The sequence below is a fragment of the Canis lupus genome, chromosome 25 (genome assembly GCF_048164855.1).
Source record: "Canis lupus baileyi chromosome 25, mCanLup2.hap1, whole genome shotgun sequence".
Lineage (NCBI taxonomy): Eukaryota > Metazoa > Chordata > Mammalia > Carnivora > Canidae > Canis > Canis lupus.
In genome coordinates this window covers 3,470,095-3,495,725 of record NC_132862.1, presented here as the reverse complement: position 1 = coordinate 3,495,725, position 25,631 = coordinate 3,470,095, and the positions used below count along the sequence as shown (strand labels likewise).

Sequence of the window (25,631 nt, the reverse complement as noted above, 5' to 3'; positions counted from 1 at the left end):
ATAAATAAATCTTTAAAAAATAAAAAAAAAAGAAAATACAGTTTGTCAAGAAACCTAACTTGTCTAGGCCTCTGCCCCATTGATTGAGGAAAATGCTGGCATCTTTATCCTCTGTGAAACCCAGCGTGACACAGACCGCCTCACAGGTACCAGTGCCCCCGCTCTGCAGGCATCTCTCTGATGTTCACTGCTGTAGCAGGTACTGCAAAGCACCTCATTTTTACAAGTGAGCTGTCTGTCTATAGGCTCAGCAGGTGCCTGTGACGCCAGGGTATGAGGTCTTTGTCGGTACTTTCTGCAAATCCCTCCATCTATTCAAGTCCCTATTTTATGATGATCAGAAATTTTTTTCCTGGTGTTTTCCCTCCCAGATCTGTGCAGTTCTTTATTTTTTTTTTTAATTTTTATTTATGATAGTCACACACACACACACAGAGGCAGAGACACAGGCAGAGGGAGAAGCAGGCTCCATGCACCGGGAGCCCGACGTGGGATTCGATCCCGGGTCTCCAGGATCGTGCCCTGGGCCAAAGGCAGGCGCCAAACCGCTGCACCACCCAGGGATCCCCTGTGCAGTTCTTTAAAAGATCTCTTGGTATTTTATATTTTGGTTGCTGGTGTAAATATTATCTATTCCAGAGGACGCTTGGTCAGTTTTTCTTCTACATAACAGAAGCCTCCTTCTATGTTACAACGAATAGTTCTTCCTCTTTTGGAAAATCTCATGGGACTGGTGAACTGTGACCATGGACTCCTCTCCATAAAAGCACTCAAGATGCCCTGGATCTAAGTGTACCCTTTGCAAGAGAGAACTTTAATTATTAGAATAAAGCATTTAAATGCTCTTAAGGTTTTGCTGTGAGAACTCTTTCTGCCTCAAATTAATGATGTCTTATTGTTTAATAGCTTTCTTTAAAAAAGAGAGAGAGAGAGAAAGAGAAATGCACATTGAACCTTCTGAGACAGAGGTAATTGGATCTTAACCTGACAGTCATTTTATCCAGAGGGAAGTAATAAAAGGAGTAATAAACTATCCTCTGGAGCAAAGTAACCTCCAGGTAACAGCAAAACCTTTGTTAATCTATCCCCAAAAAATAGGAGGGGGAGTTCCTATCTTCTTATACATTTGAAAAAAACAGTAAATTTCATTAGAGAGGCTTCTACCTCTGTACCTAGTAGCATCTAAATCTTGTTTAATATTCTTTTAGGTTGAAAATTATTCAGAGGTGATAGAATAACTCAACAGTAGTTCTAACGTCCTGATGTTTAATGTCCCATTAATATCCCTGCTAATATCCTGAACATTTTTTTAAAAGTTCTTTTACATTTATTTATTTATTTTTTTTAGTAATCTCTACACCTAACGTGGGGCTCGAATTTATGACCCTGAGATTAAGAGTCGCATGCTCCTCTGCTCCGACTGAGCCAGCCAGATGCTCTGATATCCTGAACTTTTTGCCTCACCGCTTATTAATCCCATGGAATTTTGATTTTCAATAGGTAACATATTCATAGGGCACAACAATCAAGCGTTGAACAGTGAGATATAAATCTCCCTCCTACTCCCATTCCCCGTCACTTAGTTTCCTCCCCAGGGGCAGCCACCCTTGCTGGTTTCTTTTGATTCTAGAAACATAGCCCAGAGAAGGAGTCACCCCGATCTGAGCAGGTACCTTAAGGAGTAAATTGTTTCATCATATTGTCTGAAATGGTTAAAGTTATTTGAAACACAGTCAACTTGCTGAGCTCTCTTTGTCGCCCTGATAGGGTTTTGATGGATCCTCTTGGGCTTTCTAGGTAGACAGACATGTCAACAACATAGAATTTTGGCAAAGTGCAAACAGTTTTGGAGCGAGACCTGGGTTGAATCCTGGCACTTCCAGCTACCAGATGTCTGATTTTTAAATCCAGCCTTTATAAAATGAGGCACTCTCCAAAGGCAGGGTGTGGGTACAGAGTGGTCCTTCCTGCCCAGATGTGGTGGGGAGAGTGGATGGACGCACAGAGCCAAGAACCATCCCTCTGTTCTCTTCTGGGTTGGTTCCACCTGGAGCTGTGGAGAAATCCAGAGGGCTTTGATCTCAGTGATTTCTGAACACCCAGAGATCAGGAGGAGAGACTGAAAAGGAAGCAAACTGTAAACTAGAATCAGCTTTTCTTTCTCCATGAAAGGAGTGTGGCTCATGTTTTCTGAGAGCAGGTTAAAATAGATTTTGGTATTTAAAACTAGAGATTTACAGAAACACTTTAAAGAACTACTGATTAGGGACGCCTGGGTGGCTCAGCGGTTGAGCATCTGCCTTTGGTCCAGGGTGTGAACTAGAGACCCGGGATCGAGACCCACGTTGGGCTCCCTGCATGGAGCCTGCTTCTCCCTCTGCCTGTGTCTCTGCCTCTTTCTGTCTCGCATGGATAAATAGATAAAATCTTAAAAAAAAAAAAAAAGCAACTACTGATTATCAGTGTGGCCGCATCAACTCCCCACAGGTGGTGGGAACAGTTGGACACAATGGGGATGTGCACAGGTTTTCTCAGAGGTGGGACCTGCTGCCAGACAGGGGAGTTGGTATTCGGTGAGGAGTGGTACTAAGAAAAATCCATGCTTGGTGAGGGAAAGAAAACACATTCCTGTTTTCACAGTCCTGTTCCTGGGCCCACTTCTGACGTGTGTGTGCGCGTGCGTGCGTGCCCGTGTGTAGTCTTCCCTACATCGACAAGTTCTCAGACAGCAGCTGGCTATCCTGCAATTCAACTCAGTTCTGAAACTGCCCAGGGCTGGTCTCAGATTCACAGGTTAAGGGGTCGATCTTACAAGACTGCCCCCTCCCAACACCCCAACTTCAGATGACAGTTGCAGACCCATGTTGTTACCCGTGCTTCTGACGGACTAGTTATAAATCAGAGATTCCCAAGATCCCCCCACTTTTGGGTTCGATTAATTTGCTAGAGGAGCTCATGGAAGTCAGAGAAACATTTTACTTACTAGATTACTGGTTTGTGATCAAAGGATATAATTTAGGAACAGCCAAAAGGAAGAGGTGGGTAGGGCAAGGTGTGTGGAAGAGGTGTGGAGCTTCCAAGTCCTTTCCAAGGCTCCTTTCTGAAGAGTCAGAGGGTGATTGCGTGAAGTCTCTCCGGGGCTGGCAGTTCTGTCGTGTGGGCAAGTTGTTTAACCTCAGAGATGATGTGGGTCTGCCGTGAATTTTAGAGGAGATGATGTATGCAAATCACTTACTTGCTCAGAGATGATAGACGCTCTGTGTTCAACAGCAACAACAACAACAACAACAACAATAACAACACAGGCACCCAAGGCCACTCTTCTCCCCCCGCCAGGAGAGCCATTGAACTCTACTAAATGTGCTGGGGCCACTCAAGCCTAAAAGGGTCAACGTGTAGGCTTCTTGGTATGCATCTGTAACTCCACCTGAAAGTTCTATTTACTCATTTTCAGAGTCTGAGCAGGAGCCTTGCAGCTCCATGAACTTGACTGACCCATGAAGTTTGGTCTGGGTTTGAGGCTAGGCAAGAATGACCAGTTGGATCCTGGCTCAAAGTTCTTTCATTTTGGTTTACTCCCAGAGCCACTGAAAGCAGGGCACAGGATAGAAACGAGACAAAGGTACATCCAGGTGGGTGGTGGCCGCTCCCCACGGCCTCCTGCGTCAGTTCACAGAGACACGCCCACCCCAGAGTTTGGAGGCGTTGGCAGTCGATGGGGAGCAAGATGCCTGCAGGACCAGAGCAGCGCAGCACTGCGGGTTCGCTACCTTTACAGCCCAGCCACATCATACCCAGGAACACAAACACACCTCATAAAGCAATCATGCTGATACTCAAGCCACGTCACTCAGGTCTAAGTCCAAACTTGAAATTCTTCCTGTGTCAGCCTTGGGACTAGCACCCCCTATCTGTACCCCAGCTGCGTGTAAGTGGCCATTAGCTCCTAAGAAGCCTCACGAATTCTTAAAAGCTGTATGGATTGTTAAAAGGCCCCCCTTTCCTCTGGGCAGATGCAGACCTGTGTCAGGACACAAGCTGTGCAATGACATGTGCCAGCCCAGGGGTCAGGGCCCGGGAGTCCCCATTCCTGCCCAGGGCCTGCCGTAGTGGTCTGTGTCTTCGGGTAGCTAAGGGAAGCAGGACAAACCCTAGGACTCTTACTGCTTAGCTGTTGTTGCTGTTTCTCTAAGAGTAGACCCAAATCTGGTGTCGGGGGCTTCCTGCAGCTTGACAACAGCTTTGGAACCCGGGGCCGCCGCTTGAGCATAAAATTGCCAGTCTTTAGAAGTTGACTCCTCACCAAATGTAGGAGAGATTGGGAAGCTTAACCAAGCACGAGGGGTTGGGACAGACAAGCGCAAAGGACCGCCTTCCTTGTCTAGCACATCATCAGGGGACAACCTCTCTTTGATTCCCAGTCCATGAAGTTCGGATGGGGCCCAACTTACTCCCCAGTACTGATGGTAGACCTGGGATCCTTTAGCCTCAGGGATTGGTTTAGGGTTGGGCCCTAAACCCCAAGCCAGACCACTCAGAACCTTCTCTGAGATATTTCCTAGAACTAGCAGGAAAAAGGAAAAAAAGGATCCCCTTCCCCCTGCCCATGTGTCCTATGCCTCACCCACACAACCAGTATGGAATCATCAGCTGGGAAGAGGATGTCATTTGAGAGCTGCTAATGGCTATCCTGGCCATAGCATGAGGAAGGAGAGTCAGCCTTAGCATGAAGCCAACACTGAGAAAGCAGAGCATAAAGGTAAAGAGCAAGACTTTTGGGCTCCTGGATCCTGCTGTGCCTGAAGCCATTTATTCCTAGACATCTCCCTTTTCAACTTTTTTTCTTTCCTCTCTCTTCCTTCCTCCTTTCCTTTTCTTCTTTTCTTCTTATTTTGGGTGAAATTGTTTGAGTGTGTTTTCGTTATTTGCAACAAAGAATCGGACCAATAAATAGTATATACACTTATTGCTAGGGGGATCTGGTGAATTAACTTATTGCTAGGGGGATCTGGTGAAAGTGTTCTGTCTGTGTTCACTTAAAACCAAGCCTGGCAGGGAGGAAGCCGAGAGAAACTCTCAGGAAACACTTAGAAAATGATGCTTTTGGATCTCTAGGGAGCAGAGAAGGGGAGCCAAGTGGTGAGTCATAGTGTGGGAGGTGAGGACATATCCGAGTGGGAAGGATGGATCACTCATCTTTCCAGGCTTTAGCCTATGAGATGCCTTTGAACCAGACCGTCTCCCTGGTAGGACTTGCAGATACACGGGAAACCAGGGGAACCGGTGGACTTCCCCTTGGGAGACAAGGTGACCCCCAAGATTAGAGAGTCAAGAGTCTGGTCAAATGTCTGGCCTATCTCCAAGCCTCTCAGGGCCTGCCGTACCTCGTCTTTGTTAGTGCTGGCTCAGCGGGACACATCACCATTTCTTTACTTCATTTCAACCTTGGGCTCAGGGCTGTTAATGTTCTATGGTCAAACATGTCCTTCACGTTGGAAAGGTTATACCCAAATCCCACTCTGGGGTCTCCACTGTTACCTGTAAATAGTGCTGCTGTAAATCCCCTTTATGCACAGCTCTGGTCATTTTCCTAGGGTCAACTTCTAGGAGTGGAACTTGCTGGGTCAAAGGCTACAGACATTATTAAGGTTTTGATTCTTATTCCAGGAGGAAATATTATCCATTACTAGAAAAGAGATGTAAAAAGTTTCCACCCTTGGCAACTAGGAGACGGCTGATGGCCAAATAAGTAAGAGGTGACCTGCTTTTCAGAAAAACAGACTCCTGTCACAATGTCTATAATAAATTAAATTAAGGCCATAAAGTGTGCTGTGGATGCAGCCGATCACATGGCATTAAACAAATTGGAGTGCCTGGTTCCCGGGAGAAATGGGATAGAAAGCACCAGAGAGAAGTAATGGGGTTATCAGGGTGCTTCCTTGAAAGTAAGAACCGTGGTGGTGGCAGCCACGGTGGCTGCATTTACTGAGGGCGGTTCCAGTGTAAATGGGGTGAGAGCCAGAGCAAGGCAAAGAACAAGCATGTCTCTTGGGGAACTCTTTGTTTAATGAGGGAGATCACCAGCTACAAATAAAATGATCTCAGGTGAGAGATTTTTGTCCTGGAATAAGCAAGAACATTCTAGCATTCTATCCGCCTTTGGAGAGGTTATAATGCATTTGAAAGCACCGTGGAAGCCATAGAGCGTGACCACTATGGAGTAAGTAGGGAGTACAGTGCTATGTGCTAGGGAGCCCGAGATGGGAACCAGAGTCCCTCCCTCCCATATAGAGTCCCTATCTACCGAACCCTTTCTTTCTGTTCTGTTGTGATTTCTTTAGAATGTCCAAGAAAGTGAGGGAAGCCACAGAGACCACAGCGCAAGGCCGTAAGAAGCGATCCCATTGGCCTCTTTCTCCTCAAAAACCTTCCTTGACCTTAGTGTCTTGATCCCCTACTTACCCCAGTAGTTCTTCCCCACTGGGGTTCTTTAGAGAATTCCTTTGTTTGTGTACGCCTTTCTGCAGGACAGATACTCGTCAGACTTGATTCTTATTTTTATTCCTCTCTTATTTTTATTCCTTTTGCCCTGGTGTATTTACAGCTTTACAGAATCACAACAGGAGCAGAGGAACATATGTAGGAGGTCGGGTGGGGGGACCACAAAGGAGGGAGCCATTGACTTCATCTGCTGGAGGAAAAGGTGACATGACGTAGCTCGTGAAGAATGAATAGAAGTTCACCAGGCGGGTGAGTGGGAGAGGTGCAGGTAGAGTGTGTGACCTCGGTGGCCCTCCTAATCTGGAGTACAAATAACATGCCCCAGCTAGTCCACCGAGTTTCGTGCTCCAGGCCCTATCTGCAGTGACATCAGATCCAAAAGTCCAGTCTGGGGTCCTGTGGGGCTGCACTCTCTCCCCAGGAACCCTGGGGTTACAAGTGTTGAGTAACCACCAGTGTGGTGCTGGCTCAACAGGCTTGCTGTAGCACTGGGCCGGGAGCCCAGACCTGTCAGTCCTTAGGCGGAAGCTGGGTGAGCTGGAGGCCTTTGAAAGGACAAAGGTACGGGGCCATGTCAGGCCCTGAGGGTGTGTCCCTCAACCTGGGCTCCTTGCTTGGGAAAGCACACTCCTAGCTGAACTGGTCAGAAACCTCCATTGAAAACCCTCTTGTTTTCCCACAGCCAGCTGCTCAGTGTCCTGCCCCAGTGGTATGCAGCGCACAGATTCTGATCATAGAAAAAAAATTAAAAAAAAAAAAAGATCCTGCTCATAGACATTGTGTTAGTCTCCTAGGGCTGCTATGACAAAATATCACAAACTAGGAGGCTTCAAACAGAAATGTATTGTCACACGGTCCTGAGAAATCTTCAGGGCTCCCTCTGAGACCTGTAGGGGACCCTTCCTTGGCTCTTGCTGGCTTCGGATGGCTTCCAGCAGTCTTGGTAGTTTCTAGGACTGTAGAGAGAAGAGGAGGATAGTCCAATCCTTGGCATCCACATGGCTGTCGCCCTGAGTCTCTCTGTGTCTTCATATGGCTGTCTTTTTATAAGGACACGGCTCAGGGGCTCACTCTACTGCACTATGACCTCATCTTAAATAATTACACCTGCAACGACTCTGTTTCCAAATAAAGTCATATTCTGAGGTATGGGGCAGCAGTGGCGGTGGGCGGGGAGTGCCATTTAGGATTTCAGCATCTTTGGGGGTGGGTGCAGAGGGCCCAGTTAGAGCACGAACAGCATCTCTCAGATGTGTGGCAGAGCTTTCAGACAGTAAGGACTGGAGCTCCCAGTGCTCTGAAGTGGGAACATGGTGTTTATGTCTCTGCTTTTTAAAAAATATATATTTTATTTATTCATGGGAGACACAGAGAGAGAGAGAGAGGCAGAGACACAGGCAGAGGGAGAAGCAGGCTCCATGCAGGGAGCCCGATGTGGGACTCGATCCCAGGACCCCAGGACCACGCCCTGAGCTGAAAGCAGACACTCAACTGCTGAGCCACCCAGGCGTCCCTACGTCTCTACTTAGAGACCCAAGGCTGCCCAGGATTGTGGCTGGAGGAAGGTGTGGGCTGCTAGAGCCACAGCAGCACTGCGGGTCTGGAGGGAGGCATAGAGCTGTGTTCCTGTCAAGGGAGCCATTGCAGGGCCTTTTCCCAGCTGTTCTTCAAGGAACGAAGCTCCCAGTATAATGCTTTTGGTTTTTTTTCAAGATTCCCTGGATATTTTTGCCTGCCCTCAAAATAAATAAACCCAGTTGATAATTTTATTGTGTTGTCCTAAAATTTATAGAAGAGTAAAAGAATTAACGTCTTTAATAAAATAGAGTTTTTCCTACCAAACAGAAGGTGTGTCTTGCGATTTACTCAAGATTTTTGGGCCACTCAGTAGTGCTCGATTTTTTTTCATACAGTTCTCGCATGTTGCTTGTTTGCTAAGACCTTTTTTCTCTTTGCTTATTACTGTAATTGGAATCTTCTCTCATTCTATTAGCTAATCAGTTGTGCGTAGGAAAGGTATTGATTTCTGTAGAATAATCTTATGCCCAGCCACTTTTCTGAATTGTCTTATTGTTTGCAATAGTTTTCAGTTGATTCTTGTAGGTTTTCTAGGCTTATACAGTCTCTTCCTTTCTGATTTTTTTTGTATATTTTATTTTTTTCTATTACCGACATCCATTGGCTAACCCCTTCCTATCCATTATGTAATGGAGGTGATTGTGATCATTCTTAACTGGTTTCTGACTACTGGAATACTTGTAGTGTTTTCCTGCTAAGAATAAGGTGGCTTGGATTGTTCTGGTAAGAATCGCCCACAAAAGCTTCTGGGCTTGAATTCATTCTCCTTTTAATGGAGGGTATTTGAAACTTTCTTGTTGTCCCTATGCCTGCCCACTGCCCTCCATGGTTTGGATTTTCTTTTCTTTTTTTTCTTTTCTTTTCTTTTCTTTTTTTTTCTTTCTTTTCTTTTCTTTTTTCTTTTCTTTACTTTTCTTTTCTTTCCTTTCTTTTCTTTTTCTTTCTTTCTTTTTTAAAAAATATTTATTTATTTATTCATGAGAGACACACATAGAGAGAGGTAGAGACATAGGCAGAGGGAGAAGCAGGCTCCATGTGGGGAGCCTGACGCAGGACTCGATCCCAGGACTCTGGGATCACAACCTGAGCAGAAGGCAGCTACTTTGCCGCTTAGCCACCCAGGTGCCTCAAGAATTAGTTTTGAGTACATTTTTTCCCCTGCTTTTTTGAGATGTAATTGACGTATAACTTTGTGCAAGTTTAAGGAGTACGATGTGGTGATTTGATACATGACTTGGACGGCTTGCCAAATGATTACGACAATAAGGTTAGTTAACACATCCATCACTTCACATACCTTTCAGGCATATAATACATTATTGCTGACTATAGTCACCATGCTGTACGTTAGGTCCCCAGAACTTATCTTACTTTTGTACACTTTGACCAACATCTCCCTATCCCCACCCCCGCCCCAGTCCTTGGCAACCACCATTCTACTCTTTCTATGAGCTTGGCTTTTTTAGATTCCACATATAAGTTATACTATATACTATATATAGTATAGTTATAGTTATACTATAACTATACTATAGTTATATAACTATATAACTATAGTTATATAATACTATATAACTATAGTTATAGTTATACTATACTATATAGTATTTTCCTTTTGCTGTCTGACTTATTTCACTCTGTAATGCCCTCAAGTCCATCCACTTTGTCACAGAGGGCAGGATTACTTTCTTTTTTCATGCCTAAATAATATTCCTATGTGTGTGTATGTGTATGTATATATATTACATTTTCTTAACCATTCATCTGTCTATGAGCACTTAGGTTATTTCCATGCCTTGGCTATTGTGAATAATGCTACAATAAACATAGGGATGCAGGTATTTCTTGGAAAAGTATTTCATATCCATTAGGTGTATATCCAGGAATGGGATTGCTGGGTTACATGATAGTCCTATTTTCAGTTTTTTGGGGGAAACACCATACTCTTTTCCATGTGGCTATGCCAGTTTATATTCCCATGAACAACGGTACACAAAGGTTCCCATTTCCCCATATCCTCACCAATGCTTGTTACTTCTTATCTTTTTGATACTAACCATGCTAACAGGTGTGAAGTGGTATCTCATTGTGGTTTTGCTTTGCAGATCTCTGAGTGATATTGAGCATCTTTTCATATAACTGTTGGTCATATGTATGTCTTCTTTGGAAAAATATCTGTTCATGTCCTTTGCCCATTTTTAAGTCGGATCATTTTTTTTTTTTTTTTTTGCTATTGAGTTGTATGAGTTCCTTATACATTTTGGATATTACCCCCTCCAGAAAAAAAAAAAAAGATTATTTATTTATTTTAAGATTTTATTTATTTATTCATGAGAGACACAGAAAGAGGCAGAGACATAGGCAGAGGGAGAAGCAGGCTCCCTGCAGGGGAGCCTGATGTGGGACTCGATCCCCAAACCCCAGGATCACCACCTGAGTTGAAGGCAGATGCTGAGCCACCCAGGTGCCCCTATTTATTTATTTTTAGAGACAGAAAGAGAGAATGAGGGGAGGATCAGTGGAGGAGGGAGAGGGACAAGCAGACTCTGTGCTGAGCATAGAGCAGCAGTGCCCAAGGTGAGGTTCCTTGATGGGCTCCATCTCACGTCCCCAAGATCATGACCTGAGCTGAAATTAAGAGTTGGGCACTTAACCGATTGAGCCACCCAGGTGCCCCTGTAATTTCATTTCCTATGAATGACTTACTTAAGAGTTTAAAAAATTCTATTTAGTGGAGTTAAAACAATTTTTCAAGTTTTATTACATCATCGTAATAGAATGTCTTTTACTCTATAGAGTTTATATCATTTTCTTTTGGCCTAATAATCAATTCTGGTGACTTTTCCATAAGCCCTTGAAAAGATATATTTTTTGTTTTCAAAATATAGAATTCAATGTATATCAGATCAATCATCATTGTATTACTCAAGTGTATTTTTAAATTTTTATCTTGCTCTGTCACAGTCTAAGAGGGGTAAAAGAAACTCTTCTTCTAATGATACATGTGTTGATTCTTTCTTGTATTTCTAGTAAACTTTGTTGTTATATTATTTGGTTGCACAGGTATTTGTTAGATCCCCACAATAAAGTAAATCTTTTTTTTTTTTTTTTTTTTTTATGATAGTCACAGAGAGAGAGAGAGAGAGAGGCAGAGACACAGGCAGAGGGAGAAGCAGGCTTCATGCACCGGGAGCCCGACGTGGGATTCGATCCCGGGTCTCCAGGATCGCGCCCTGGGCCAAAGGCAGGCGCCAAACCGCTGCGCCACCCAGGGACCCTTTTTTTTTTTTTTTTTAATTTATGATAGTCACACACAGAGAGAGAGAGAGGCAGAGACACAGGCAGGCTCCATGCACCAGGAGCCCGACGTGGGATTCGATCCCGGGTCTCCAGGATCGTGCCCTGGGCCAAAGGCAGGCGCTAAACCGCTGCACCACCCAGGGATCCCAGTAAAGTAAATCCTTATTATTATAAAGTGCCTGTAATTTTTGCTTTGAAATCTGAATTACCAGAAGCTAAGATCATGCTTTCCTGCTTTCTTCCTTCTTTTCTTCCTTCCTCTTCCCCCCGGCCTCTTTCTTTCTTTCACTTATGTGACATGCTTTTGTCCATCCTTTATCTTTAAAACTCACTGAGTCATCTTGCTTTAGGCATGATTCTTATATTTTGGGGGACAATCTGTACTTTTGGCATTTGGCCAGCTCAGGGCAGAGATGTCCTAAAGTAGTGCCTACTGGACTGGGAATTTGCCTGTTTGATGGAGGTCTTTTTTTTGTTTAATTATTTGTGTTTTCAAAAATGTCTTTATTTCACTTTTGTCCCCCACCTTTTGTGGCCCTCTGGTTTTCAACTTTTTTTTCAGGAGAAATTTTTGTTTTGTTTTATTTTAAGGAATAACACCTTGGCACCTGGATGTCTCAGTGGAGCATCGAGCTCTTGATCTCGAGGTTGTGGTTTTGAGCTCCATGTTGGGTGTAGAGATGACTGAAAAATAAAATCTTTAAAAAGAGAGAGAACAGTATGATTTTAACATTTTTAAAAACTGAACTATAGTGGACATATTAGTTTCAGGTGTACAACAGAGTGGTTCAAGAATTATATACAGTATGAAAAATTTCAAACATAGAGGGAATATGAAAAACAAGGACAATGAACATCTGTAAAGCCTCCACTAGATTCCACAATTGTTGACATCTTGCCATATTTATTCCTCTCTATCTAGGCGTATCTGTTTCTATACCTATATTGCTCTTTTTTTTTTCTTCAATTTTAAAAGATTTTATTTATTATTGAGAGAGAGAAAACATGAGTGGGGCGGGTAGGGGCAGCAGGAGAGGGAGAAACACGCTCCCCGCTGAGCAGGGAGCCGGTGGTGGGACTTGATCCCAGGACTCTGAGGTCATGACTTGAGCTATAGGCAGCCACTCAATTGACAGAGCCACCCAGGCGCCTCAACCTTAGTTCATTTTGTCTATCCCACACAAAGCTGATTGTTTCTTTTTAAAATTATTTATTTATTTATTTTTGAAGATTTTATTTATTTATTCATGAGAGCTACAGAGAGAGAGAGAGGCAGAGACCCAGGCAGAGGGAGAAGCAGGCTCCATGCAGGGAGCCTGACGTGGGACTCAATCCTGGGTCTCCAGGATCACGCCCTGGGCTGAAGGTGACCCAAGGATCCCCGCTGATTTTTTCTATATCTGTTTTAAGGACTTTTTTCTCTGCTATTCATTGGCTTCCCATCTCATAGGTCTGGTTGTTCTTGGTAAAGCTAGCAAATACTCCCTCTTACATTTTATAAGAAAAGACCAGAGAAACTCTGCATTCTTTAAGGAGGAGGCTGGCCTTTTCAGTTTGGCAAAAGATTAAAGGTAGGAAAGGATAAATCAGGGAAATACATTCAAAATCAAAATCTATGTCTATTCCATTTTGCCCCAGTGCAAATGTCTGAATGGGTCTCTTTTTTATTAACTACAAAATGAAAGACCTCAGGGATGTTTCTCCAGGAGTAAGTAGCTTGGACTGAATTTATATCTGTTACTTAACGCGTGCTTTTAGAGATAAGAAGCAGTAAGAGTTATTTCCAGAAGTTCACTAGAGTTTGTTCAGTAAACTAATGAATGGGTATCACTGACAAGCTTCCCAAAGTGGAAATTATATGAAACTGTCATCTGATAGGAAAGGGGTAGCCGGGGAGGGACTCTGGGCTTTTGCTATGGGGAGTTAATGTCAATTCTCAAGTTGATTCTCATTTTTGCTGTTCAGTTGAAATAAATTCAATTTTGTGCAGGAAGTGGCTGAGTGGAATTATATTTCTAGGAAGCCACACAGTGAAGTGGAAAGCATTAGTAGTTCTTGACCGAGCTCTGCTATTAACTGGCCCGGGCAAGTCCCTACTCCAGCCACACTTCAGCTGTCTAGTCAAGCTCATGCTTCTGTGTACGTTTACAGACCCATTGAAGAGAAATGGGATAAGGTGATTAAAAAAAAAAAAAAAGGTTGAGGGGCACCTTTGGCTCAGGTTGTGATCCCGGGATCCAGGCCTGCATTGGGCTCCCCGCAGGGAGCCTGCTTCTCCCTCTGCCTGTGTCTGCCTCTCTCTGTGTGTCTCATGAATAAATAAATAAAATCCTTAAAAAATAAAAAGAAGGTTGAGCATATAGGATTATACAAATGCGAGGTACTGAATGTGCTGCCACCTTAAGGATATCCTAGGCACGTTGGCTGAAAGTGAAGCAAGAATTTCTGTAGGTAGTCTAACAAACTCAAGCTCAAGAGGTCTTATCTCCACGCAGGTAAGATGTGGAATGAAACCACCTGATTTCTTTTTTTTTTTTTTAAAGATTTTATTTATTTACTCATGACAGACACACAGAGAGAGGCAGAGACCCAGGCAGAGGGAGAAGCAGGCTCCATGCAGGGAGCCCGACGTGGGACTCGATCCCGAGTCATCAGGATCACACCCCGGGCCGAAGGCGGCGCTAAACCGCTGGGCCACCAGGGCTGCCTGAAACCACCCGATTTCGAAGCAGGACTGGGTTTAGTTAGAAACAGAGAAGACGGATGTGCTTAATTAATGCAAACGTATTTGGATCTGATATCAAGGACTTGGCAAAGGGCTCTCGGGGAGCACCCAGCTCTCCCCAATCCCTGAGTGATTGCCCACCTGCATCTGGAAGTCTCAAGCCTTCTTTCCTCAAAGGCTTGCCTTCCTCTGTGCTCTGCTTCCTCTTTGGTCCCTTCCCCTTCCCCGGCCTCTGCCTCGGCCCAAACCACTTCCTCGTGATTCTAGAAAACGCAGAGGGTAGGTTTTTGCCATCGTAGGTGGGTTCTGTCCACTACAGCCTTAGTCCCGAGCAGCGTGTCAAGGAGCACAGCCTGGGAATTTCTGTGGATGGTGTTGACGACGACCAACCGAGGGGGCAGGATTTGCCAGTCAGGAGTCAGTCTTTGTGGCACTTCGTTGTTCTTCCCTCGACGTGTAGCGTCCCAGCCTGCAGCACGCTGTGCACGGAGAAACTGAACGCACGCTTGGCAAAGGGCTGAAGGCAGGTCATGCACCTGCACAACCTCATCAGCTTGACAAGGAAGCCTGGCTCTCCCCCTCCCTTCACAGGAAACGCTCCCAGACGGCAGCACCACCAAGCCCTAATTAAGTCTTTCCTTGGATCCTGACGCCTTTTCCTCTAATCCGTGCTTGGGTTTAGATTGTGTGATTAAGAGGAAGGGGTGGGGTGGGGTGGGGGCGACAAAAATCAGGTATACGGCACAGCTGGGAATTGGGAGCTACTTAATAGCAAGTAAAGACTAGAATCTCGGTTCTGGTGGCTCTTTTGGCAGTTTAAAGGGAGCAAGGGATATGGTAACATGATAGGGAAATTAAGATGCTTTTTTTTAATTTTTTTTTATTTTTATTTACGATAGTCACAGAGAGAGAGAGAGAGAGGCAGAGACACAGGAAGAGAGAGAAGCAGGCTCCATGCACCGGGAGCCCGACGTGGGATTCGATCCTGGGTCTCCAGGATCGCGCCCTGGGCCAAAGGCAGGCGCCAAACCGCTACGCCACCCAGGGATCCCCTAAGATGCTTTTGATGAAGAGATTGGTTGCAATTATGTGAGAGCATTTGCTCAGACATTCTGAGTTCCTTGTGTTTTTGCCTTTTTTGTTTCTGAATAAAAGAATTTTAATGTTTTTCAGCCAATATTTATTTATTTATTTATTTATTTATTTATTTATTTATTTATTTATTTATTTTCAGCCAATATTTAAAGATAATACATGTAAGGTGCCTGGTGCTTCCCTGGGAAAGCTGTGAACACTCCCTTACAATGAAATGAGAAATTTGGGGCTTTGTGTACTTACCTGAAAAGAGAGTCCCACTGATTTTATCATGTCCCCAGGGGGTCCAAGACATGCTCTCTTCCCCAGACAGACCCATGGGAGAGGCAGGGAGCGGGTAAGCATGTGTACTCTGGAATCAGATACATCCGAGCTCAGATGTGTGTGTCTTTATTTTTTTAACCGCGCTGTGTGACAAGGGCAAGTTACATCTTTAAGCCTCAGTTTTCAGTTTTCTCACCTATAGAATGGGCTGATAGAACCTACCCCATGAAGTTGATGCAAGCATTGAGGTCATCCGAGCGGCATGCCTCCTTGCTTTCTTGTCGGTGTGTGTGGGCTCTTGCGTGTAGTCTCTGTTTATGCACACTTTGCTTTTTCCTGCGCATTGTAGGCCTCCTTCTGGGCCAAGCACCCTGTGCAGGCCTCAAGAAGCTCTGCATTCTATTCCACTGTTTTTTCTGCTTTCTTTAGAACAAATAATCATTGTGAGGCCGTGTCCTCAGCCGAATATCCTCCTTCCAGCTCCTCTAGAGCCTGTTTGCTGGCCACATTGAGAGCTGCTTATTTGCACTATTCCAAGCAGCCTAGGAAGCATTAGAGGCTAGAATCCTAGAGCCTGAGGCATGGAGCCAAGGAGCCGGCCTCCTTCGGGAAGGAGAGACCACCACAGTGCTGCCCAGAGGAGAGCCTGTCTTCTGCAGCGCCTCACGTAGTAGCTGCCTCCCGTAGCCTCAGAGGCTGGCGCTGTGGCCTCATTTCTTTTGTAATTTGCACAATAGACCAGAAGATGGGGCTCTTGACCTTGGAGTCAAGGGCCAGAGGCTCTGACTTTTTCCACCTTTGAAGAAGAGGAAAATAGAGCCACCAGAGCTCCCAGGGATTCTCTACCTCCTTAGCCCTCTCCCTTCCTCTGTCCGCTGGGGCCTACCCCCATGGCTCAGAGCTATCTTTTTGGGGAGTGGGGAATTCGGGGCACATCTTCCCCTTGAACAGCATCCTTGGCTTCTCCAGAATTACCAGGTTGCCGGAGTCATTCTATCTGACCCCCTGCCCCAGCTTCACCTCCTGTAACCCACCAGGCCCAGATGCTGGCAGGATTGCATGGTGGCCAAGAACTCGAGTCAGACAGACTCATCCTTGATTCACCTCCTCAGAGGACCTCTCACCGATGATCACCCCATCTAAAGGAGCTCACCCCACCCCCCATGCCAATTACCCTCTATCACATGACCTTGCTATTGACTTCTTAGCAGCCATCATAATCTGTTGTCTGTTTACTTACTTACTGTCTCCCCACTAGACTGTAAGGCCCAACAGGGCAAGACCCTGTTTGTTGTGTTTTTTGTTTGTTTTAGAGAGAGAGAGAGAGAGACAGAGACAGAGACAGACAGAGATAGTGAGAGGACAGCGGGGAGGAGAGGGAAAAGCAGACTCCTCACTGAGCAGGGAGCTTGATGACCTGGGGCTTGATCCCAGGACCCCAGGATCATGACCTGAGTTGAAGACAGATATTTAATTGACTGAGCCATACAGGTGCCCCAAGAGCCTGTTTTATTGTTCTTTCCCAGACATGTAACATGGGCCTGAACACAAAGGTCCTTGGGAAATGTATTTTGAATTAATAAATGACCAAAGCCCAGTTTCATAATTGCCTGACCTGAAGAAAGCTGCTAAACTTCCCTAAGCCCCAGTTTTCTTACCAGTGAAATGGAGATATAATAGAGATATTATAAATATCACATAACACAATGCATTTATACAACAAAGCCTGGGTCCTGGGTCCTGGTACATGGAAGCATTCTCCAAAACTTTCAGCAGTCTTACTTTCTGTCCTGGAGAAAAGTAAAGTCTGAATTAATTGGGTGGCTCTTCATAATTTAGCCATAGTTGGTTTTTGTTTTTGTTCTTTAGAGAGAGCCATAGAGTGTGCTTGGAGGGTGCGGGGAGGAGTGGGGGAGAGGGAAAAGGGCAAAGGGAATCCTAAGCAGGGTCTATGCCCAGCCCGGAGCCAACAGGGGGAGGGGGAGAAGGGAGGGTCTGTCTCAAAACCCTGAGATCATGACCTGAGCCAAAATCAAGAGTCCAATGCTTGACGTTAAGGGACTGAGCTACCCAGGCAATCCTGTTTGGTTTTTTAGACCACAATTTGTACTTCCTACTGTTCTCTCTGACTTTTTGCTTTGGCTCAAATCATGACTTACTCTGAATGGGCCACATAGATTCCTATTTTTTTTTTTTTTTTAAGATTTATTTTGGAGAGAGTGCGCACAAACACGAGTGAGGGGAGGGGCAGAGGGAAAGTTCTGTGTTGATAGCTCAGTTCCTGAGCATGGAGCCCAACACAGGGCTCAATCCCATATCATGAGATCATGACCTGAGCTGAAACCAAGAGTTGGGCACTCAACAGACTGCTCCACCCAGGCACCCCCATTCCTATTATTAAGTCTTTGTCCAGTAGTCGAGATGCTTGCTCTCCTTACCTTGGCTCAATTATTTTCAGATTTAGCTCTAACCCATGTCCTCTGTGTCATGTTCCTGAAGTGTCCCAAGTCATAAAGATCATTTCCTCTTCTGAATTTTTATAATCTTTGTTGTCTACATTACTCATATGGCTCTTATTCTATGTTTTATTATCTTGTCATCATATTCACATGTTTTCTGTTTCCCTGATGAGACTATAAGCCCTTTGGAGATACATATTTTATTTTATTTATTTATTTTAAAGATTTTATTTATTTATTCATGAGAGACAGAGAGAGAGAGAGGCAGAGGGAGGAGCAGGCTTCACACAGGAAGCCCGATGCGGGACTTGATCCCAGGACTCCAGGATCAGGCCCTGGGCCGAAGGCAGGTGCTAAACTGCTGAGCCACCCAGGGATCCCCATGTATTGTATTTTAAATGTCTGCATCTTCAGTGCCATTTAGGCCTGTACTTAGTAGGTGTTGAATATGTTTTTGATTGAATTAAAAGCACATATATTTATTGAGTACTTTCTATATGCCCAGCATTCTTTGATGCTCTGTGGAGTACAGAAGGACATAAAAAAATTATCTTTTTTTATTAATTTTTTTTAAATTTATTTATGATAGTCACACACACACACACACAGACGCAGAGACACAGGCAGAGGGAGAAGCAGGCTCCATGCACCGGGAGCCCGACGTGGGATTCGATCCTGGGTCTCCAGGATTGCGCCCTGGGCCAAAGGCAGGCGCTAAACCGCTGCGCCACCCAGGGATCCCCCATAAAAAATTATCTTAAAAAAACTTACAATATTATATAGTAAGGTAAAAACATATAAGTGAAGTACTTAAATAACCATAGCATGGTAACTGTCATAAGAAAGGTATGGAGTCCTGTGAGGCTTCAGAGAAGGGAGAGACGATATCTCTAAGAGGTGTTGGAGTGGGATAAAGAAAGGTTTCTTGGAAGAGATAACCTTTGAGATTGACTTTGGAAGATGGTTAAGATTTTGATGGGCAGGGGCACCCGGGTGGCTCAGGGGTTGAGCGTCTGGTTGTGATCCCTGGGTCCCGGGATAGAGCCTTGCAGCAGGCTCCCCGTGGGCTTAGAAACAGGACCAGGGGCCTTAGATCAGAAATATGGCTCTGCCCCAGGGACACTGAAGCACAACCTTGTTTCAAATGTCAGGGCCAATGCAAGTTGTGCTAGGCAGGGGTTGAAATGTAACATGTACCCGACTATTATGTTCTCCAAACGTAATTTCTTTTGAGGCCAACAATCCTTTGGACCGTTTTTCCCCCCTCTAATAATATGGACTCACCTACAGGCTTTTGTGATACTGCATGTAAAGCAAAAGGCCCCTTGCCTCCTCTTGGGAACGGAAGATTGGTTGGATTGTGGCCAGCATCTCTTTGCTTTCAAGTCCAAATCAAATTGAATGCATTACTCATGATTTTCTAACCTTGCCTTAGATCAGTAGTTCTGTTGTTAGATAATAATTTGCCTTAGATCATTTCTCGGAAAAGTTGGAAGCGTTCTTGCAGAATGATTTCAGCCATCAACCTGGGCTCAACTCTTGTGACTTCTCTGCCAGCCTAAGACCCAGGGAGAAGACCTAAGAGGTAGTGAGCCTTGGAGGGGGCCTGACACTGCCCGCCCGCTTCTCTTCAACTCCCTCTTCATCTGGCCACTAGTTCCGAGTTTCACGAGTAATTTTAGAAGGCCGGTCCCCTCCTCCTCAGGTACTTCCCTCTGCAATCCCCGGGGCCTGACCTAAGTCATAACATCAGAGTGACACAAAAGCGACACTTTCCCAGTTTTCGAGGGTCAGGTGCGGCCGCAAATAGCACGAGATTTTCAATTTCTAGCGAGCAGTCGGGAGGACCTTTAAGCCCAGAGGCCCCCGAAGGGAGGGCGGCGGTTTCCCGGGCAACCGGGCCCGGAGCGGTAGGCTCCCCGGGCTCCCTCCTCCGCCGCCTCCCCCTCCCCCCTCCCCTAGCCCGGGTACCGCCGCCCGCCCCCCCTCCCCTCCCCTCCCCTCTCCTCCTCCCGCGGCCCCTCCCGGGCAGCCCCCTCCAGGTAGCCCAGGTACCGCCCCCCTCCCCATCCCTCCCCCCGTCCCCCTCCCGACAGCCCGGGTCCCGCCAGCCGCCCCCCCTCCCCGGCGTCCCTCTCCCCCCTCCCCCTCCCGGTAGCCCGGGTCCTGTCGCCCCCCTCCCCTCCTCCCGCCCGACCCTCCCGGTAGCCTGGGCCCCCACCCCGGTCTCCCTCTCCACCGCCCCCCTTCCCGGTAGCCCGGGTCCCCCCTCCCTGCCCGTCTCCCCCCGCCTCCCCCTCCCCCCGCATCCCCCTCCCGGTAGCCCGGGTCCCCCCTCCCTCCCCGCCTCCCCCCTCCCCCCCTCCCGCCTCCCCCTCCCGGTAGCCCGTCTCCCCCCTCCCTCCCCACCTTCCCCCTTCCCCCCCCCCGCCTCCCCCTCCCCCCTCCCGGGAGCCCGGGTCCCGCCCCCCTCCCGGGAGCCCCGGTCCTCCGGCGGCGTCCTCCCGAGCTCCGCGCGCTCATTGGCCGCCCAGGCCGCGCGCCCATTGGCTGCGGCGAGGCCTCCGGGCCGGCGGCAATGGAGGCGGCGGCGGTGGATGGGTGACGGCCGGCTCGGAGGCGACGGGAGCGCGCGGGCTGCTGCCTCTGGGCCCCGAGCCCCGGAGCCCCGGCCGCCCCGGCCGCCCCGGCCGCCGCCCCGCCATGCCCGCGGGCAGCGGCGAGCCCGACGGCGTCCTCCGCTACCAGGTAGGGCCCGCCCCGCGCCCGGCCCCCGCCCGCCCCCCGCGCGCCCCGCCCGGCCCGCGGCGCCCCGAGACCCAGGCCGGGCCCGCGCGGGACAGCAGGGGGCGCCCCGGGCGGCGGGGGCGGGCGCGGGCCGCGACCGGGTGACCTTGGGCGGGAGCGGGAGCGGGAGCCGGAGCCGGAGCCGGAGCCTCGCTGCACCCGAGGCGGGCGGGGACCTCCGTTCCCCTCGGGCGCCCCCCCCCCCCAGGGACGGGGACAGGTGGCCGCGGACCGGGCTCCCGGGGGGCAGGTCTCCTCTTTGTTGTTTTCATTTCTGGAGACCTCTGGTTCCTCCAGTGGCTGCGAGAAAGAGCTGGAAAGAGCGGAGGCTGGACCAGACCCCTCAGTGTGCTCGGGCTTGCGACCGCCTCGGTTGGTTCCATCGGCGACAGCTGACAACCTGGGGGGGCGGGTCAGGGAGGTCAGGAACAGGTGTTCAGTTAAGGGAGTAAGTGGTGACCCAGCCGTTGGGGTGGCGGGTGGCAGGTGGCAGGAAGAACCCTGGACTAGGGGTCAGGGACCGCAAGGCTCAAATCCTGCACCTGCCGCCACCGCCTTGCGACCTTGAGGAAGTCGCTTGCCTCCTTGAGCCTCAGTTTCTCCATCTAGTAAAATGGGGATGGGGATAGCGGCCTTGCCCACCTCACAGGGTTGCCCTGAAGGCTAAGCGAGGTGCTATTTGTGGGAGGCTTTACTGTGTGACAACAGCTCATTGAACTCTCACTCCCCCCTTTTCCTGTGCAGTCAGGTGGTCCAGTTAACTGCTCTGGAAAGAGATCGAAGGGAGAAGGTCAAGCCAGAAGTGGAGGGCTGTGAGGAGGACTATGGGACTTCCCAGGAAGGATGATGGGCCTTGGAAACAAGGGCCATGTTGATGTCAGCGATTGCTTGTGTAGGGAGGCAGGGGAAGCATTCCAAGTTTGTAGCAAAATGGGCATCAGACACTGACTCTCTTCTTGCTGGCAATGGTTTGCCACTAGAAGATCCATGATTCCTCGTTTGTTTGCTCCATCAAAAAATGATGAAAACCATATCTAAGATTTTGGAAGATCTTTCCGTATCTGATCCTCCCAAGGCCCGCTGAGTGTATTCAATGTATGTTGGGGATATACAGCAGTGAGCAAAAATAGGCAATGTTCTTGCCCCCCCCCCCCAGAACTCCTTGTCTCGGAGGGTGGGGAGAAATAACTATTTTTAATCAAATAATCACACAAATAAATGTATTATTTGTAACCATGAAGAGTGTTTCGAAAGAAGGATAAGCAGTGCTCTGAGTGGTTCCAGCCTTGGTCCTAGATGAGAGGAGAGTTTGCCAAGGAAGAGAATTAAGGATCTAAAGGCTAAAATGTCAACTGAGGGAGGAGGGAGAGCAAAGGACATTGGAGACAAAGACAATAGCAGAAAGGAGCACATCTAGGTAGAGGGCCTGAAAGGCGGCCAGTGTGGCTGGAGCCACAGGGAGCTATGGGGGGAGTGGTGTGAGATGCACTCTGGGGTCGTTATGGGCCATCCTGAGAAAGTTGGGATTTATTTGAAGAACGAGGGGAAGCCACCAAAGGGGTTTAGAGAGGGAGGGGAAGGAAGAGAGAGAGTGTGAGAGAGAGCACAAGTGCATGAGAGTTGGGGGGGGGGTAGTATGAGAGAGCAAGTGCCAATGAGATCATGATCAGGTTCTCCTAGTGAAAGATTTCTCCGGCTCCAGTGGGGAGACTAGAATAGGCTGGAACGAGTGTGAGGAGACAGTGTCCTTAACATGCAGAACGTGTACCAGTTGTATTGTCAAGATCGGAATAACCCATAAACTTCTGTTAGTGCTCCGTGAACGTGATAATGCCTGAGTGCTTCTGGGGTGGAATCAAAAATAATGATCTCCTTCACATCTAGTTCGTGTAACTTTCATGGTGGTGGGGTGAGGAGAGGAAAAGGGATAGAGCAGAAGCTGTAGGACCTCTTGAAGGCTGAGTCAGGTGATGGGCAGACGGGTACCTGAGATCTAGGGAGGAAAAGAAATGAGGGCAGGAGGAGGAAAGGAAATAGGGATGACTTGGGGGACACACAGTCAACCGACTGAAGTTTACCGATGAGGCCTCCTATGTGCAGCTGGGTTGTGTGTGTGTGTGTGTTTGTTGCAGGGGATGGACCTTGCAAAGCCAGGAGATTGTGTAACTTGATGTAAACAGAGATTCTAGGCATCACGTCTAAATATATTAAGTCTAGGCTGTTTTCTCTGGTTTTGACTACTCTACTCGCGTCCTACACTCTCCTCTGCTTTCTCTCTTGCTTCTATTTTTTTTTTAAATAAGATTTTATTTATTTATCCATGAGAGGCAGAGACACAGGCAGAGGCAGAAGCAGGCTCCATGCCGGGAGCCCGATGCGGGACTCGATCCCGGGACCCCGGGGTCACGCTCTGGGCCGAAGGCAGACCCCCCAGGCGTCCCTCTCTCTCGCTTCTACTGTCCACTTTCCATCTGGCAGCCAGAGAGAGCTTTTAAAAACACAGGTCACGCCCGTTCCTATCTTGAGACCCTTCCGAGGCTTCCCAGCGCGGGCGAGAATGAGATCCAAGCTCCTCAGCGCGGCCCACCGAGCTTCAGGCCTCTCGTCCTGCACCTCTGCTGTGGGTTTCTTTCTGTGTCTTCGATATGGCAAGCTCCTGCTGCTTCAGGACCTTTGTTCTTGTTCTCTCTGCCTAGGACATGATTCTCTCCAGGCTCTTTGTGACTCAGCTCAAGTGTTGGCTCCTCAGAGTGGCTTCCCCTCACCTCCACCCGCAGTCACTCTCTCATGTGATCCTGTTGTAGATGGTAACAGCTCTTCTAACTTACCTGAAGTGTTCTTGTTCCATCTCATTATTACCTTTCTGAGTAGAAGCTTCATGGGGGCAAGCGCCAGGCAGGAAGTCTTGTCACGCAGCGCAGTTCCTGGCGTAACACAGGGGCTCGGTTGGGTGAGCGAATGAGTGACTTTCCTGTTTCCTGAGCCGTCGTGCTTCTCCTGAGGAGCTCGTGGTCTTGTCAGGATTAGCACAGAGCATCAGGTGCCCATTGCCTGGTCACACAACAGCTCTCCCTTGTGTGTGGCTGTGCCTTTGCTCAGGTGTTCCAGCTGGGAACTCTTTCCCCTCCTCTTCACCTAGAATATTCCATTTAGCTTTCAAGGTCCGGCTCTGTGTCACTGTCAGAATTCGTCACTCGGTCTTCTCTGCTCACAATGCCCACCAAGAGCTATTACTGTCTCCGGAGTATGTGCCTTTAATCCCTCTGCATGACTGTCGTTTGTGTCTTTGAAACCTAGACCAGTGTGGCTTGGAGTGAGCCCTTAATGAGTGTTTGGGAAGATATATGGCAAGGTGTACAAAGGGTGTTTTGGATTGGGCAGAGACTGGACTGAGGAGGCCAGCTAGGAGCTGTCGGGTAGGATGTCTCAGTGAAGGCCTGCGGTACCCAATTTTGATGAGATCTCTGGAGGTGGTAACTGAAAGCTAAGGAGTCAACGAGCTCTTAAAGGGGCCAGGTGGTAAGGGAGGAAGAAGATCAGAGAGCTTTAGGGAGAGCCTCTAGCTTGGACTGGAGCTGAGGACATCTGGTATCTTCAACGTTCTCCTGACCAGCACTTGCAGAACTGAGCAGAAAGAAGTGCTGGAGGAGAAGCCTGGCGTGGTGCAAACCATCAGCACTTGAGCCAAGTGGTGCTGCGAACTACAGGCACGTTGAGGCGTGGTGTCAGTGACGGAGAGGGGAGCAAGTGAGTTTGGGTGGTTACCAAGGCTTTATGTGAATCAAGCCTGCTCAGAATGGAACATTCTACAGAAACCTTTAGAAAACCAAGCCCTGGGAAATGGGTGATAGTTGGGGATGACGGCTGGTGAGAAGACAGTCACGTTCCATACCTTCTGTGGACCTGAGAAAACTCCTTCTGGCCAGGACTTCCCGAAGGAGACCTGAACGCTAGCACCTAATGCCTGGCGTGTGTCCGAGCCCAGTAAACATTTGCTGAATGGGACTGAATGAAAGTATCAACCATAGCAGTTTCTCCTCTGCTACGCTCCAGTGTACAATGCTTATTCCTCCACCGTCTCCGAACACACACTAGGTGTTCTTTTCCCGTGTGTGTGTGTGGGTTGGGGGGAACTGTGAGCATTCTCTGTGCTTGGCTTTACCAACTCTACTGGGGAGCTTCAGTAGGAGAGATGTGGGCTGTCCTGCTAAGCGGAGAATCGGGGTAGTCTGGGGGACCATTCGGGGTGCCAATCTACTTCCTTCAGAATCTGCAGATAATTGCTTTAGCTCAGGTTTGCCTTGGCAGGGTAGACAGGGCTCTCGGTCAAGATTACCACGTACTGATCAGGACGCAGAAAGCAACCATGTTTATCTTAGATCCGCTGCCAGGTAACGGCAACAAATCTTGGATAATGGAGAGGTTGGCTGTTTCACGTAAGGTACTAATAAGTTTACTCTGGTCTTGGTAGTTAGGGAACCACATGTGTGATTTAGTTTCTATTACCAGCATAGCACATTACCACAGATTTTGTGACTTAAAACGACACACGTTGATTATCTCCTAGTTCTGTGCGTCTCAAGTCCAACGCAGCTCTCACTGGGCTATATCCAAGTGTGGGCAGGGCTCTAGTTCTTTCTGGAGGCTGTTTCCGTGACTTCTTCAGCTCTGAGGACTTCCTGTATTCCTTGGCTCCTAGGAATGAGAGGGTCTTCCACCCTCCTTCCACCTTTTAGGGATCCTTGTGATTACGTTGAGCCTACCAGATAATCTAGGATAATCTCCTCATTTGAAGTTCAGCTGATTAGCAACCTTACTTCCATTTGCCACCCTAATCAGGAGGCCATTTATTCTCCGTACCACCGCGTACTAACTAGTAATCAGAACACCGAACAGGAGTGACTCCAGGTGAGGTTCAAGAA

The 25,631-nt window shown here is 47.8% G+C and overlaps 1 protein-coding gene and 2 long non-coding RNA genes across 8 annotated transcripts in view; 2 read left to right on the top strand and 1 right to left on the bottom strand.

Annotated features, from left to right (window-relative positions):
* Positions 1-20: 20 nt before the first annotated feature.
* On the bottom strand, positions 21-4,311 carry LOC140617070 (uncharacterized). Its single transcript, XR_012017325.1, has 3 exons — positions 4,165-4,311; positions 2,984-3,257; positions 21-2,053 (listed from the first exon to the last, which is right to left on the bottom strand). It is a non-coding gene; the product is annotated as an uncharacterized lncRNA (long non-coding RNA).
* On the top strand, positions 4,278-15,276 carry LOC140617071 (uncharacterized). Its single transcript, XR_012017326.1, has 2 exons — positions 4,278-4,759; positions 15,004-15,276. It is a non-coding gene; the product is annotated as an uncharacterized lncRNA (long non-coding RNA).
* Positions 15,277-20,523: 5,247 nt separating this feature from the next.
* SLC4A8 (solute carrier family 4 member 8) overlaps positions 20,524-25,631 on the top strand; it is a 74,844-nt gene continuing 69,736 nt past the window's right edge. For 3 of the 6 annotated variants that reach the window (XM_072797862.1, XM_072797861.1, XM_072797864.1), the window contains exon 1: positions 20,524-20,670. In XM_072797862.1, coding sequence (XP_072653963.1) covers positions 20,626-20,670 — 45 coding nt within the window. In that variant the 5' untranslated portion in view covers positions 20,524-20,625. Of the gene's footprint in view, positions 20,671-21,062; positions 21,082-25,631 lie in introns of those variants that run through there. The other 3 variants (XM_072797863.1, XM_072797865.1, XM_072797866.1) reach the window with 2 other exon arrangements.